The following is a 15411-nucleotide window of genomic DNA, read 5'->3' as shown; positions in this document are numbered from 1 at the left end:
TGCTATATTGCTTGCCTAAAATGAACCCAAAATAGGATGGAAATGAACATTTATTAATATGTTTAATAAATGAACTTTTATTAATAAGTTTAAAGAATAATAAAATGAATGAATAAACGTTCACCTTTTGATTAGTACTGTTCCCTTTAGTAATTATGTCTGATTTTTAATTTTTAATTTATTTTGGGTTCATTTTAAGCAAGCCATATAGTAATTAGTATAGTGATTTTTAATAAATAGTTGGGTTAAATAAAACTGTGTCTATATATATATATATATATATATATATATATATATATATATATATATATATATATATATAATATACACACACACACACACACACACACACACACAAATGCTTAACCAAAGTTGGGTTAAATATGGACAAACCATAGACTGTAAAAAAAGGGACTGCTGTTGGGTTAAATGTTTGCCCAACATGCTGGGCAGTTTTATTTAACCCAACTATTTATTAAAAATTACATATATAACATTACATATAACAAAGATTTTTCAATTACTTATTATGACTTCTTATTAATATTTCTTTTCAAACAAATGTCTCGGAAACGTTTTATAACTTTACGATAAGCCTGAAGCTTTTATTGCGGGAAACATTAGTCATGCCAGAAATAGAGCACAATCAGAAGTAAACTCATAATTTCCGCCTTTCAGAGTAAGCGGATGACGCTCAGTTGTAAAAGAAGAAGGGGGAACTACATCAAAGTCTGTCTTTGACTAGATTCAACCAGTTCACCCAGAACGGATGTTGCTGCAGACGCCTTTTGTTTCTATGGAAACTCTCATAGTTAGTTGTGTTGGCGCTGAGCTAGACAGAACTTATGCTATGCTGGTTAGCTAAACTGACCTAAACGTTCAATGCGAGCTATTTTAGACATATTCGGCAGCTTTCTTCTAGAGTATTTGTGTATTATGACTTTTACGCAGTTCCGGTCAACTTTATTTATGACACAAACATGAAATAATAGAATATTCGCTGTGCTATATGCAAGCTAACCGGAGAAAATACACGCAACTTAATTCGTTCTTGAGCTGATATACACAGGAAGGTAAACTAAATAACTATTTTAATTATGTCAAATAGTTTAAAATAGCTTATGTTCGTGAATTTAGCCTTGTTGTTTTGTTTTCATATGAGTTATCGCTAAAAACGTTGCCTGTCCAATCTTGACAGTTCAGTGTTTTGAATATTAAAATGTATTATTGCTGCACGTGCACACATTTTATGTTAGTTGTTTTGTTTCATTCTTTTTAGATCACAAAGGATATAATTCAAGCAACATGTCATTATCAGATGCCTAATTAATACTAATAGATAATTTCTAAATATATATATATATATATATATATATATATATATATATATATAAACAATTAAACATTTTATGTCTTCATATGATGTGTGGGGTTTCATTAAGCATGTTTATTTCAAAATATCCTCTGATGGGCACTTTGTAATTTGTTAACTTGTTTTTACAGATTTGCTGTAACAGGATGTCAAGTCTTGTAGTGCCCTGTTGTTCAACATCGGCTTCGTAATAATGCAGGAAGCTGTGGACCTAGAGGCCCAGCTAGCTTGTAAAGAAAGAGAATGGAAAGAACTTCAGACTTTACGGATACTACAACTGGAAACTGCTCTAAATGAAGCCACATCAGAGCTGTCCACCCAGAGAGAACGTTTCCTCCGCTTGCGTGATGACTTCAAGTATAATCTACGTGTGTTGGAGGAGAGGGACAAAGAGCTGGAGCGTTATGATGCCTTGGCAGCCCGTGCTCAGACAGAGGACAGTGTCAGGCGGGAAGAGGTCAGTGAGCTGAGGATTGAGATTGCAAAACTCCAAGATGCCCTGGAGGAGCAGCGGAGGGCGAAGGAGGACATAGAAGTGCAATATCAGAAGAGGGGAGTCGAGCATAGAGTCAAATTGGAAAAAGTCCAGAAGTATGACCTTGTTTCTTAGGCTCATCCACATTCGTTTCTAAATTGAATATTTGATTTTTGTGTAATATTGATGACATTTGTTCTTGCTTTTTAGCATCATGGAAAGTGAGATTCAAAAACTCAGGGAGGAGAATGAAACATTGAGACGGGATCTCCAGCGGCGAATTAGAGAATCTGATGGGGAACTGGCATTGCAGAAACAGGTATGCTGTCACCCACAAGATGGTAGACACAATCATGTGGGTGACATCCATACCTGGCTGTACATTTGTTGTGTTCAAAAAGCTGAACTATATTTAACTTGACACGTAATGGCCAAACAAACATTGACCTCTATTGTGGCCCATCTCTAAATTTAAGTTACAGAATCTAAAGCTGGAACATCTTGCATATTTACAGTTATGGTGCTGTTTCTGGTCTAAAAATGAATCCACAAACTAAGTGTATATCCTGGGTTTAATGCCAGGACATTGTATGTTATTTAAAGTAAACCCACTGACCTAAAAGGATTGCAGATGGCAGGAGCTCTTATTCGTTGAGCTGTGACAACTAATCACCAAAGCAATCCTCACCTCACTCTGTGAAGTAAAATGATAAGGCCGTGAAGGATCACAGATAATGTTTGTGAACTAAAGCTATTTATGCAGTAGTGCATTCAGGTCAGTTCGAAAATAGGTTATTGTTCAATGTTAGTGTCACTTGACTTTTGACATTTGAGTGTTGTTTGAGCACAGGCATACAAGCGTTTCATAAAACTCTTTATGACGGCATTACTAGTGTCATTTATATACAGTGGGTGTTGTAAATTGCAATCCACAACAGGAAATGATGGCAGATTTCGACAGTGAAACGAGGAAGCGGGAGCATGAATTCCATCTGAAACTGGATGAAATGAACAGTGTGGTTCTCTCACATGAGCTCAAAGTAAGACTTGCATCCCATCAAAACTTTATGAACTTCATTTTGGTGGTCAGGGCCGTTTAGACCAGTGGTTGTCAACCTTTTTAACTCCAAATGTGTACCTCCTGTACTTATTTTTTGTGTTTTTAGCATTCTAATTAAGATTATGTTAATATAAATAAATTTAAATTGTTTTCAAGACACATTGTGGCCCCCTGGAAGTTTTCTAAGGGCCTCGAAGTGGACCCTGGACCCCTGGTTGAGAACCACTGCTTTAGACACTACATGGCCAGACGTATGGGGATGAATTGAAAAGTCCACATGAAAGATGAATTGGAATGCCGACATGAGCTAGGCCCCAAATGTCAGTGGCTAAACTCATTCTCGTATCTCAGGGATGTCCAAACTTGGTCCTGGAGGACCACTGTCCTGTTGAGTTTAGCTGCAACTTGCTTCAACACTCCTGGCTGGAAGTTTCTATTATTCTTAGTAAGACCTAGCTGGTTCAGGTGTATTTAATTGTGGTTGGAGGACTCTGCAGGACAGTGGCCCTCCAGGAGCAGGATTGGACTCCCCTGTCATATCTGAATGGGCGCACATTCCCACAGCCAGGTTTTAACTTATTTTTGAAAGCCTTTCTAGAAGAGTGGAAGCTGTTAGAGAGCACATATAGGTGTGATGTTCAGGTAATACATATATTTTTGGCAATATTTTTTTTTTATTATTATTTATTGACCTTTATTTAACCCAGAAGTCTTCAACCCTGCTCCTGGGGACTCACTGTCTTGCAAAGTTTATTTCCAACCTGCTTTAGCCAAAGTCCCTTTAAGACAAGTCATTTCACTCGGCGGCCATCTTTGAAACGCCTCTCGGGCATCCAGGGCATCATGCAGCTCCAAAGCTTTTTGCCAAGCTTTCGATTAAATTTCATATTAGAAATCACCAATGAAATCTGACAACAACTGTCTCATAATTTTTTCCAAACGCTCGAATCATGACAAAAAAATCTGTATTATGTTGGATCAAGCTAATGCGCATGCGCAGACCTAAATGCGCATCTCTTGTACCTCATTTCGGAGGCGCGCGTCGACTGTTTCTATAGAAACCGGTGCTTCTAACGGCCGCTGCATGACGCGATGACTTTACCAGTCGGCGATTGGCTCTTATTTAGAAGGCGGGACTTATTGCGCGTTACACTTTCTCCCATTCAAAACAATACGAGTGACACGTCTTGTGTTATTCTATAGTCTTTGCATTAGCATAACTGCCTGTGTATTTTCAAGCATTCAAGTGTGTTTGATCAGTGTTGGAGCTAAACTCTTCAGGACAGTCGGTCCCCAGAAGAAGGTTTGAAGACCTCTGATTTAAACAGGAGAAAACCTCACTGAGATTAAAAATCTCTTTTATAGGAGTGTCCTGGCCAAGATAGGCAGTCCAGATTTACAAACACACATATGCAACAGCAACAATATATAATAAAAGAAACATAAAACGTACAATCACATCATTGATTCATTCTGTAGAACACATGACAATTAAAAAAAAAACTGAAAGACACCAAAAGAATGTAGCATCAGTTTAGTTTGAAGAAAATTGCAGTCTGAGGGGGCGGCATATTATGTTTTACCAAGTTCAGTTGTAACAAGGAGTACATAATGATTATATAGCTGGGGTGTCCTAACCTTCTCCTGGAGGACTGTTCTGCAGTTTAGCTCCATCCATAATTAAACTGACCTGAACCAGCTAATCAAAGGGTGATTATGGGGTCAGCCATTGTAAGGGAGCATCGATGCTCACTATGTAACCTTAATAGAAGTTAACAATCACATGAGCCAACCCAATAAACATGCTAAATAACATAAACAAATAACGTCAGAAAGATATCTGTGCTGCTGTTGTTCATAAATGTGAAGGAATGGATTCTGGAATCCACTGCCACTTCAATATATATCTTTTAAGTTATTAATCAACATTTATCTTTCTGTTAAATTATTTGAATGACTTTTCCAACGTATGTTAAAGCATTTCTTTTCCTTTTCAAACACTAGAAAATAAGTTTGAATATTGTCTGTACCTCTGACTGAGAGAAAAGTATGTGTTATCAGTATGTTTTGGGAAAGTTTCCTGCTCAGAGCAGAGCTCAGATCAACTTCAGCCTTGACGAAGTTGTGAATCATGAATATCTGTGTATGTGTGCTAAGTGTTCTGTGCAGGTTCTTTGTACTGGTGGACTACTGGCACTCTGATTGAGACCAGCAGACGCCATGTCATGACCCCAAAAGGACATCCATTACCTAAATCCAGAGTCCCCTCGTCAGCATCGTGAAGAATGGAGATATGCTTCTGACTATCTGTCCATGTGTGGAAGATTACCAAATTTGTCTATTTTCCTTAGCCAATCAGAATCATTCGACCTGAAGTAATGACGTAGTTAGTTGACTCTGTTAGAGTATAATTGGTGTGGAAATGTGAATGTATGCAGAGCGGCCTACGAACTCTTTGAGAGACTTGATGAAACTGAAAACTATTCTTCATTAAATTTTTCTTCAGTTTATTGATTTTTTTTTTACTTTGACTCCTGGGTCTTTATTCAACATATCTGGTTTCAAGGGTCCTAAACTGTTAATCCCCAACAAATGCCAGTAGAGACGTTGTACAATGAGGATGTTGTCATTTCGCCAAAAATTTAGCCATCAGTGTCCAAATGTGTAGTGAGCCAGGGTCCTTACTTTTCTTACTCTGTGCCGGAATTTGTGTGCATGATATACTGATTCATGAACTTGGGAGCTGAATGAGACGCACCCAGGGTTTTCAGATTCACTAGAAACTTCCAGGAAAGTGTACTGGATCTAAACTCTGACCCTCCAGGAGCAGGATTGGACACCCATGCTATATATTATATCTTAGTCTTGTATAGTCAAAATATATTGTAGTCTTAGTGATCTTTTGCATAGATTAATTTGAGTTTAATTGTACTATTAATCATCCAGGAAAAGCTGTTGAGTAAAGAGCTTGAGGTCCATGCCAAAGCTCACAGCCAGGCCAAAGAGGCCCTGCAGGCCTCTGAAGAACTTTACCAGCTGGCTCAAAAAGAGATTCAGCACAGAGACTGGGACCTAAAGAACACCACTGCAATGAAAGACTCCAGGTAAACTGACATGCATTCCAAAAAAGTTTTCTATTTCAAATTTTGAATGTAATAAGATAAATGATTACTGTTTTACAGGATAAAAGAGCTTGAGGTCACACTAAAACAAATGGAGAACAATTATAAAAAAGAGCAAGAAGCCTACATCAGGAAGTAAGTACTGCATCTAGAATTTGGAATGCTCTGTCCAATCCAAACATACAGTAAAAGCAAGTGACGAGTGTTTTTACATCCTAATGACAAATTTTAAAACACTGTTGACGTTATGAACCTTTCCTTGGTAGATTAATATGCATAGCTCATATTACTCCTGGGTAGACTAGCATGTCTTGCTCTGATGTTTTGAAATTGAATATATGCAGGCATGCAGAGCTGGAACGAAGGTCTCGGGAGAGAGAGGATGCACTGGGTGTCATGAGAGAGGCTCATGCCAGGGAGCTCCAAGAGGAGAGGGGGAACATCTCAGAATTGCAGGCCCAACTGGACAGGATGATCCTGGACCATGAAAGGAGAGAAAAGAGCCATACGGATGACCTCCACCACAGAGACCAGCAGATACAAGAGTAAGATAGTCAAATAGTCATTTCAAAATTGAAATGACTATTTATAGAAATGTTCTGTGGTTCATTTTTACCTTTCAAGCTGCGGTTTAGAGTACATGTTATCTCATAAAGATGCAACGAAATGCAAAATGGTCCATCTGTGTATATGGAAGGCAATGCATTAGCCATGCCTCCTGCTGATGACTAAATTAGTCTAAATACATTGAGAGGAAATGTGTGGGTGTCTCTGAGCACTAGGATTATATAACATGTTTAAAATTCAAGGCCTCAAGGTAACAAGTGCTACTAATTTTTCTGTGCTCAGAATTTAATGTTTATAAATTGAGATGCACAGGCTAAGACAGGCAAAAAGTCTGCTGTTAGACTTATCTATACTTGATCGAGAGCCTTAACTTGTGTTTGGTACCACAGATGTTACCATATCCAACTTAGATTTGAATCTCTTATTTGATACCAAAGGCTCAGAATGCAGCTGGAAACAACTCGATCTGGCTGGGATACTTACATCAAGCAGGTCTCCAAAGAAAACGTTGCCAAGGATACAGAGCTGCTTTCTGCAGGGGAGAGAGAGGCCAAAGTGAGAGCAGAGCTGGAAAGATGTAAAGAGGATATAGAGAGGTGAGGGGTCACAAGATGAATAATTGCATACCTTTTTACACAACATTTAAATTAAACTGCATTATACTGTGAGAAATAAAAGTGTGCACCATAAGAATGCACCAATAATAAAGTTATGGCCGAGAAAATATTGTTTATGTAATGGTGATAACCAATCAGATATTAAAAATCTATACTATTTTTGTCTAAATAAATTAAAAATAAAACACTAAAAAGCCTATAATCAATCATTCTGAAATATTTCAACTGAAGTGTATGCATCAAAATTATAATGTACACTAATATAATGTTATAATGTACACATCTAAGAGAAAAAGAGGATGCACAATTAAATATCCAAAATAAAAAATAAAGTAATAAAAAAAAAAATAAAAAAAAAAGTAATTTCTGTCAGGTATAAGCAACAGGTGTCTAGTGGTCTGCAGAGGGAGCAGGCACTGGAGCAGAAGAGAGTTCAGCTGGAGTTGGACTGGGAGCGGCGCTGTGAGGAGGTGCGTTCTGAGAACTACCTGAGGAGCGAGGAGCTCATCCAAAGCCTTGCTCAGGCCAGGGACCAGGTGAGCTGATGCACAATCAGACAGTAAAAAAAATTAAAGTAAAATATTCTTAAAAATAGTCTAAATAAAGAAATTTAGGCATTTTTTTGTAATTTAATCTGTAGTTCAGTTCTAGCAAAAATGTCCAGTTTTCACCAGTGCCATGACCTCTATTTTCTTATCCGTCAGTGTTTCCCACAACCTTCTGGACGGTTATTCTGTGTAAGGAAGTAATGTTTTATGTTTGATTATTTTCCCTAAGGTAAATGCTGAGTTAAGAGAGAAGGAACGAGAGCTGGAGGAGACGGTGACACTGCTGAAAAGTGTCACTGTAGAGCGAGATCAGGCACTGCGTGGAACCAAACCAGCACTAACTGGAATTCAGGTTGGACCACACACAGCTTTCTCTATTACACCAACCAGACTGATATTTAATACTATAAAGGAACCTGCTACCATTTAGAATCTGCTTTAGCTTTGGAAAAAAACAAATGTGGTATGATGACAGCTAAAGGTCTGGTGGGTATCCTGTCCAACAATTCTCTGGGTTTCATGCCAAAGTGTCTGAAGAGTAGGAGTCACACAGCATATGAAGCAAATCATCTGACCCTGAGTTGCCCCTGGAGGATTGTTTCTGTCTAGTTGCCTAGAAAAGATAGCTTAATTTAAATAAAACAGCAGACATTGTCAACGTCCACAGCATTTTTTTAATCTAAGACCCAAGAATAATTCTGTTACAGCTTTTATGAAGTGATATGTCATAATTAGCTGAGAACAGAGTTCTGTGGTTGTTCATATCTGCGCTGTCAGCTGTTTGGTAGGTCATTTATCAAGAAACATTTAAGAGACTTTAAATAGCATGTCAGCAGAAGATGCTTGGCCACTAACAGAATGTTACTTTGAAAGTTCACAATCTCCCTGGACATTATGTGCAAGGAAAGGTTATATCCATAACACCACATATCCATATATTCAGCACAGCATAACTAGTCTTATGTATCAGCACTTTAAATTGCCAGCTGGCATTATTTTTCCAGTTACCATAGTCTGACCGTAAAATAATACGTTTTTTTTAGCACACATATTATTATGTTTGTGGTGTGTGTTCAGTCCTGTAATAACTTGTTGACTGATTGAAAATTCAGATCTTTAAAAGTGTGTCAACATGCACAATCTCTTGCCTCCACCTAGTGGTAGCTAATTGGCTTATACCATCATCTGATTCTTTCACTACTGCGCCTCTCTGTCTTGCATAACATAAAACAATGCGAACTTTTCCAACAGGCATCTGCATTAGACAACAGCAGTTTCCCATCAGAAGAGATCAGGAGACTCCAGCAGCAGAACAGCAGTCTTAGAGCAGTGGTGACTGAAATGAGGAAAGAGATGGAGAACTTGAGCAAGCAGATGCCTGTAGCTCACAGTCATAACCAGAACACAAATACCACTGCAGGTACAAGCGGTCACCAGAGCAATAAAGCAATAAAAGGAATTTATAAGAACATTTTCCCCACTTTCAGAAATATTTGAATTTGTTGGGGAATAATGATTAGAATTAGGAATTTAAAATAATATTTGGGGTTTCAGGGACTACAGACTACAGTCAGGCTTTGGAGAAAGAGATCCAGGAGCTTAAGGCCAAATGTCGTGATCTTGAGGAGCGGCTGGAGGAGTCTTCCAAGACAGTCAATACTGCCAACAATCCTTCCCTTGCGTTCCCTGTTTCCCCTGACAATGCTTACCTTCAAAACCACATTAGATCACTTAATGAGACCATAGGTGATTTAAAAATATAAGCTTAAACCTTCATCAAACATGATCTGTTATGTAATACTGTGGTTTGATGATTTTTATCTTCTGGAGCACAAGAGTCCTGGTAGGAGCACAGTGTTTTAAAGAAGAGTTTGTTTGCAGGAGGGCTACGAGTGGAGAAAGTAGCCAGTGCCGCTGCTCTAAAGAAACAGGAAGTGAGACTGGCTCATTTGGAGTCTGCTGTGGATCAGCTTACCCAGCAGGTAATGATTTTAGCCAAGCATCCAATGATTAGAAGGTCATAATATTTTGTAATTCTTGTTCAGATGGAAACATTTTTAACAGATAACACACTTACCAGTTAATTCAGTGCTTAGATTCTGTGTGGTGTCAGTATACATGATGCGCTCTAGTTGCTTTTTGTGTTTTCTTCAGTGGCTTTTCATGATCAAATAGGCAGAGTTGCCTATTCTGAATATATACTGTATATATGATTTCTTTAGTGTCACTCAAAACACATGGAGAATGAGAGCTTACGTCTAGAGCTGGCCAATCACAAGAGGGCAGCAGCAGCTGAAGAATTGAAGCTTAAGCAAAGAGTGGCAGCTACTGAGCTGGAGTTGAATGAAGTGAGACAGGAAGCAGAAGAGTACCAAAAAGGCAGTTTGCTCCACAACCTGCAGACTGTTGCCCTTGGCAACCAGGCAAGTTTTAAGTAGATTTAAATTTAAATGATACTTCGTAATAAATGCAAAAAACAACAACAAAAAAACATGATCTTTTCTACCTTAAAGAAACAAAATTAATAATATATTTTATAATATATTTTACAATTTGTCTTGTGTCCAGGTGTCAGCACTGAAGGTTGACCTTGCAAGCAGAAGAGAGCCCATTGTCCTTAATCAGGTACAGCATTTTTGTGCACCATGATATACTCTATGTTTATAATATAATATAATATAATATAATATAATATAATATAATATAATATAATATGAACCTTAAAACTACAGAGCGGGAAAAATATCTATATAGCGTGGGCACTGGCCACAAATTAACAGTTCATTCTCTCGTTTTACTAAATCGTGGCCACAAATTCATAATTTGTTCCTTTGTTTTAGTTCAATCAAAATGAGGGAACAAATTAGTATGACATGGCCATGATTTACTAAAACGAGGGATTGAATGAATAAGTTGTGGGAATTAATTCTTAATTTGTGGCCACGCTATACTAAAATGAGGGAATAATATGGGGCTCCGTATTTAATCAGAATCCGTTGCCAACTAGTTGTATCTGCAGTTAGGAGTACTGACCAAACAGAATTGTCAGTATATATTACTAACATGAATGGTTTCTTATCAGAAGTATGCTATATGGTTACCTAAACAAGAATGTCTGTCTGGTATTTAAGAGTGAGATGGTAAAGCAGCTTCAGGAGGAGAACTTGTCCCTGAGACAGCAGCTGCTGCTTCTGCAGAGTTCAGCCAGAGGGGGCGCCATGGATGATGTTGCTCTGCTTCAGTCAAAGCTCAAACAGGCTGCACGCTTGATCTCCGGCCTCAGTCAAGACAAACGGCAACTCATTGAAATGGGCAACAGGCTCCGGGCACAGCTGATAGAAGCAGGACTGGAGGGTTGGTATTGGTTTTGAAGTGTACTATTTGGTTTCATTAGTATTCCCAACCAGAATGAATTCAAATGTTTTAAATTATGTAAGGAATTATCTCTGGCTCAAGAGGGATAAAAAGAACCCTCTTCTGTTATTTTGTGAAAGGGTACATGGGGTTAATTCCCATAATTCACCTCTCATTGTTATGCTGGTGCCCCATCACAATGGGCTGATCCATGTTTGTATCAAAGGATTAAAGAAGCCTTAGTTTGATTCTCAATAGAGAGCCCAATGCTTATTTGTCCCGGAAATTCTCCATGCTGTGTGTTTTGCCTTGCTTCAAAACGGTTTATGTCATATAACTTGAGAAGTCATTTACTGGCAAATCATCACTGAATATCAACAACACATTCCAAAATTTTTACTTTCTACATCTCCAGTTTGATGTTCTGTGCATTTACTGCCAATCTTAAAATTTAAGTTTTTAAATTGCCTAAATGGACATCAGGGATGTAAACAATAACCTTTATGTAAAATTTTTACATTCTTTAATTCAAAATATGCCCTTTAAAGCCTTTTTCATGTAGTTATAGTATTTTTTTTCTTTTTTTCTCAGTTCCACGACACTCAAAGATCATTCTCAAACCAAATGATCAACAGCACAGCTTGGAAAAAGACCCCTCTCAACCTGAGCATGGGGTGCAGCCAAAGAGCCGCTTATCAACCCTGGAACAGCTACAGTACCAGCTAACCACTCAGGTGATTTAGGCAGGAGAGGGACTTTAATCAAAGCAAGTTCACTGTATTGATACAGAGAATATATTTCATCATATTAATCAGTTTGGCCTGTGCAAATGTACTGAGTTGAAGATTTAGACACAGCTTTTATGCAATGTTACTCTAAGTCAAGGCCACTGGAGCATGGCAAAGGTCAGCGATCACTCCATTGTCGGATGCATGAAGATACATGGTTGATTATGATCAGACAAAAATGACATTAAAATATATTTGTTTTGAATCTTACTCTAGGAGCTACAATATGCACAGAGAGATCAGAGTAAGAAAACAGCGATTATAGTCCGTCCCCAATTCTCTGAGAGTGAGAATTCAGATAAAAAACAAACCACCAACCCATGGGAGCCACCAGTCCAGGTACTACCCACCCCATACATATATTTTACATATACACTACTGTTCAAAAGTTTGTCCGTGCATTTTTTAAGAAATTAATTTTAAGATGCATTAAATTGATCAAAAGTGAGATTTATAATGTTTCTATTTCAAATAAATGTTGTTTTGAATCCTGAAAAAAAATGCATCACGGTTTCCACCAAAATATTAAGCAGCAAAACTGCTTTCAATATTGATATTAATAAAAAATATACCATACCATATCAGCATATTAGAATGATTTCTGAAAGATCACATGACTTTGAAAACTGGAGTAATGGCTGCTGAAAGTTCAGCTTTGCTAAATTGCATTTCAAAATGTATTAAAATAGTTACTTTAAATTGTAATAGTATTTCACTAAATTAATTTTTACTGCATTTTTAATCAAATAAATGCAGACTCGGTGAGCATTAAACATAAAAAAATCTTACCAACCCTAAACTTTTGAAGGTAATCTATGTAATTTTATTTGGTGTAAAGAGAGTGAATCTATTGTAGTTGTTTCAGTTCTTTTTCTCTGTTCCTTCCTCAAGTCTGTGGGTAGAAAAGAAAACACTCCGCCGCAACGGAACCAATCTGAAGCTCCGGTACGACTGCCCGGGTCATCCCACATTCTGCTGTCATCTACAGGCACCGATGATTCCCTAAAGGATGTGTGGCAGATGTTGGATCGAGGTTTGAGCTCCTCTGTGTTTTCTCCAAGTGACAGTGAGGACAAAGGTGAGCAGAAAAGTCATAAATGGGTCACTTCAATTTTCAAACCATTTATATTCAAACATACAACTGTTGTATGGTGCCTGCTGTTTTGATGACTTAATAGGGTGTTTAAGTACAAGTCAGGAAGCTAAAATATGATTAAGCAACTTCCTTTGTAGTTCCCCTCTCGTAACTAACTTTATATCACTTATTCACAGTTTAGCCATGTTGAATGAGTGAATGGATAACGACACGTGTTCTCTGAGTGTGAAATTTCATCACTTGATTTGACAGGAATCATGACAGAGCTGCATGATTGGATTCAAGGGCAAAGGAAAGTTGCCAAATCTATGGACATAATGTTGATAAGACCATAAAGCCATTTGATTTTTTTTTTTTAATCAGTCAGATCAGTTTTACACTTTTCTCTTTTATGGACATTGTCATTTACTGGCATGAAATAATGCCTTGTCATTAAAGGCTGATTTTGAATGAGAATTGTCTATACAGGCATATTATCTAATATGTTAAGCTCTCTTTAGACATTGTACTTCGTCTTGAAGTAACTTTCTTTAAATTTTGGCTCTTGGTACATCATGATGGTACATCAGTTTCATCAGACAGCTGATGAAACCATTTAGAGTGGCAAAATGTCTTCAATAAATTGAATACAAAGTCCAGTTGCTTTGACTAAAAATATACCAGACATGATTTTTACCTCTATGTACCTTGGACTGACATTTGAATCATTTGAAATCCTTGGCACTGAAACAGGTACTTGTAGTGCTGACTGATGGATTGACTGCGTGCATAAGATTCAGACTAATGTACTCTGTAATAAGCCACGAGCCCAGGCAAAAGGTTCAGAATCAGTGTTGCTTCATAGTACATCATTTAGTCCAAATATCAAATGATGTTTACTTAGAGAGCATTTCAGCATCATTCACATGCACAAGAGAAGAGTCAGAAAGATACAGAAATATACAGAAGCTAACATCTGAATACAAGTGCCATTGACCACTGTTTGGGGTCAATGACAAATAAAGATATCTGAGAAGATAAGGAGAAATCTTTTAAAAATAGAATTTAAAACATTTGTACCAAGGTTTTTAGAATGTATCTTGTCTTGGTGTCACATGGTTTTGGAATTTTTTTAACATATTGTACAACAATCTTGATTTACTCTAACAATTTTAGGGGATTTATTAAAAAAAATGTACAAAAAAAATGTTTTCAAAACATGTTTTCTTACAAAGGTCAAATATTGTAAGAATTTTTATTTTTTTACAATCTTTCACCACAGTTTTTTTTACTTTAAGCACCACCAAAAATATCAAAATGACTTAATTCAGAAAAGAAATCGAAAAGATGTTTATTAAATAAAGGGTGTATTCATATTTTATTCTACATATATTTTTTAATCATTTCATAGAACCAGATAAAATTATGACATTAATTTCGTTTCAATCCACCTATTTTTGTACATAAAAAAATAGGTTTTGCATAAATGTGCATAAATTCAAAAAATCTGCCTAAAAATGCATGTGCTCAATTTTTTTTTCAGATAAGAATACGTGCATAAACTACGATAGAATAAAATGTACTGAATAAATCCCTTGAAGCGCAACAAATCATGACTTTGCTGCAATAGAGGATGTGACTGGATAACCGTACTAACCAGTGGTCATTCTGACATGATTGAGCCAATGTCTGTCGTCAGAAGGGTTGGGTAAAATTACCTCCCAGAACTGTCTTAAACGATTGCAATCAGGAAGTGACGATTTGGTTCTCTTGAACGTATTGGATGGCATTTATTGCAAATGTTTCATGCGATATTCCAATGACGCATACGTTAAATTCACAACTTTGGATGAAAACAGCTACAGAATGTCTTTTTTCTTTAAGCACTTTTTTCTCAAATGCTTTACTCAAGGTCACAAAGTGATGCTTCATGGTTGCAGGGATCAAACCAGTAGCTTTTTAATTACCACTTCTGACTTTCCGCCACTATTCTACAGGGATTTACACTTTTAAATTAAGGATTTAAACTCTTATCTTATTGCGCTCTCAGGTAAAGTGGCCACGGCAAACAGAGGACACCCAGATGATAATCAGCCTCTTACTCCACTGATCAGCGTGGAGGGCACCAAAGCATCACTCCAGGAAAAGAAGAAACAAAGTCGTACAACATTTGTACCTGCTAAAAAGACACGTCCTGCAGGAAATCAGGCCAAGATTCGAAATTACAACAACAAAGACTGAAAAAAGCCATGATCATTTTGGGCGACGCTGTTTGAGGGACTATTTTATTTGAAGTGCTGCATTTTTATTTGTTCACTTTGCATCATGCATGTTTTTTTTTTTTTTTTGTAACATTTGTAAATGTTCTAATAAATTATTGCATTTTACTCCTAGAGTTTATCTATCTTATGTATTACATTCCTTGTTTGTCAC

The 15411-nt window shown here is 37.2% G+C and overlaps 1 protein-coding gene across 2 annotated transcripts; it reads left to right on the top strand.

The window, feature by feature from the left end:
* The first annotated feature begins 752 nt into the window (after positions 1–752).
* ccdc57 (coiled-coil domain containing 57) lies at positions 753–15328 on the top strand. 2 transcript variants are annotated; one of them, XM_067369044.1, is made up of 20 exons: positions 753–1073; positions 1504–1963; positions 2058–2166; positions 2786–2887; positions 5854–6011; positions 6090–6164; positions 6374–6574; positions 7034–7192; positions 7587–7749; positions 7991–8113; positions 9013–9181; positions 9316–9507; positions 9643–9743; positions 9984–10184; positions 10330–10386; positions 10893–11115; positions 11707–11849; positions 12120–12242; positions 12795–12981; positions 15029–15328. In XM_067369044.1, the coding sequence occupies exons 2-20, from the start codon at positions 1566–1568 to the stop codon at positions 15217–15219; spliced, it is 3075 nt and encodes a 1024-aa protein (XP_067225145.1). In that variant the 5' UTR covers positions 753–1073; positions 1504–1565; the 3' UTR covers positions 15220–15328. The 2 variants fall into 2 exon arrangements, with proteins under 2 accessions (XP_067225145.1, XP_067225146.1); XM_067369045.1 differs by lacking the exon at positions 2786–2887.
* Positions 15329–15411: the final 83 nt, after the last annotated feature.

Source organism: Chanodichthys erythropterus, chromosome 19 (assembly GCF_024489055.1).
Source record: "Chanodichthys erythropterus isolate Z2021 chromosome 19, ASM2448905v1, whole genome shotgun sequence".
NCBI lineage: Eukaryota > Metazoa > Chordata > Actinopteri > Cypriniformes > Xenocyprididae > Chanodichthys > Chanodichthys erythropterus.
Note: the sequence above shows the minus strand (reverse complement) of the source record. Positions and strands in the feature narration are given on the sequence as shown.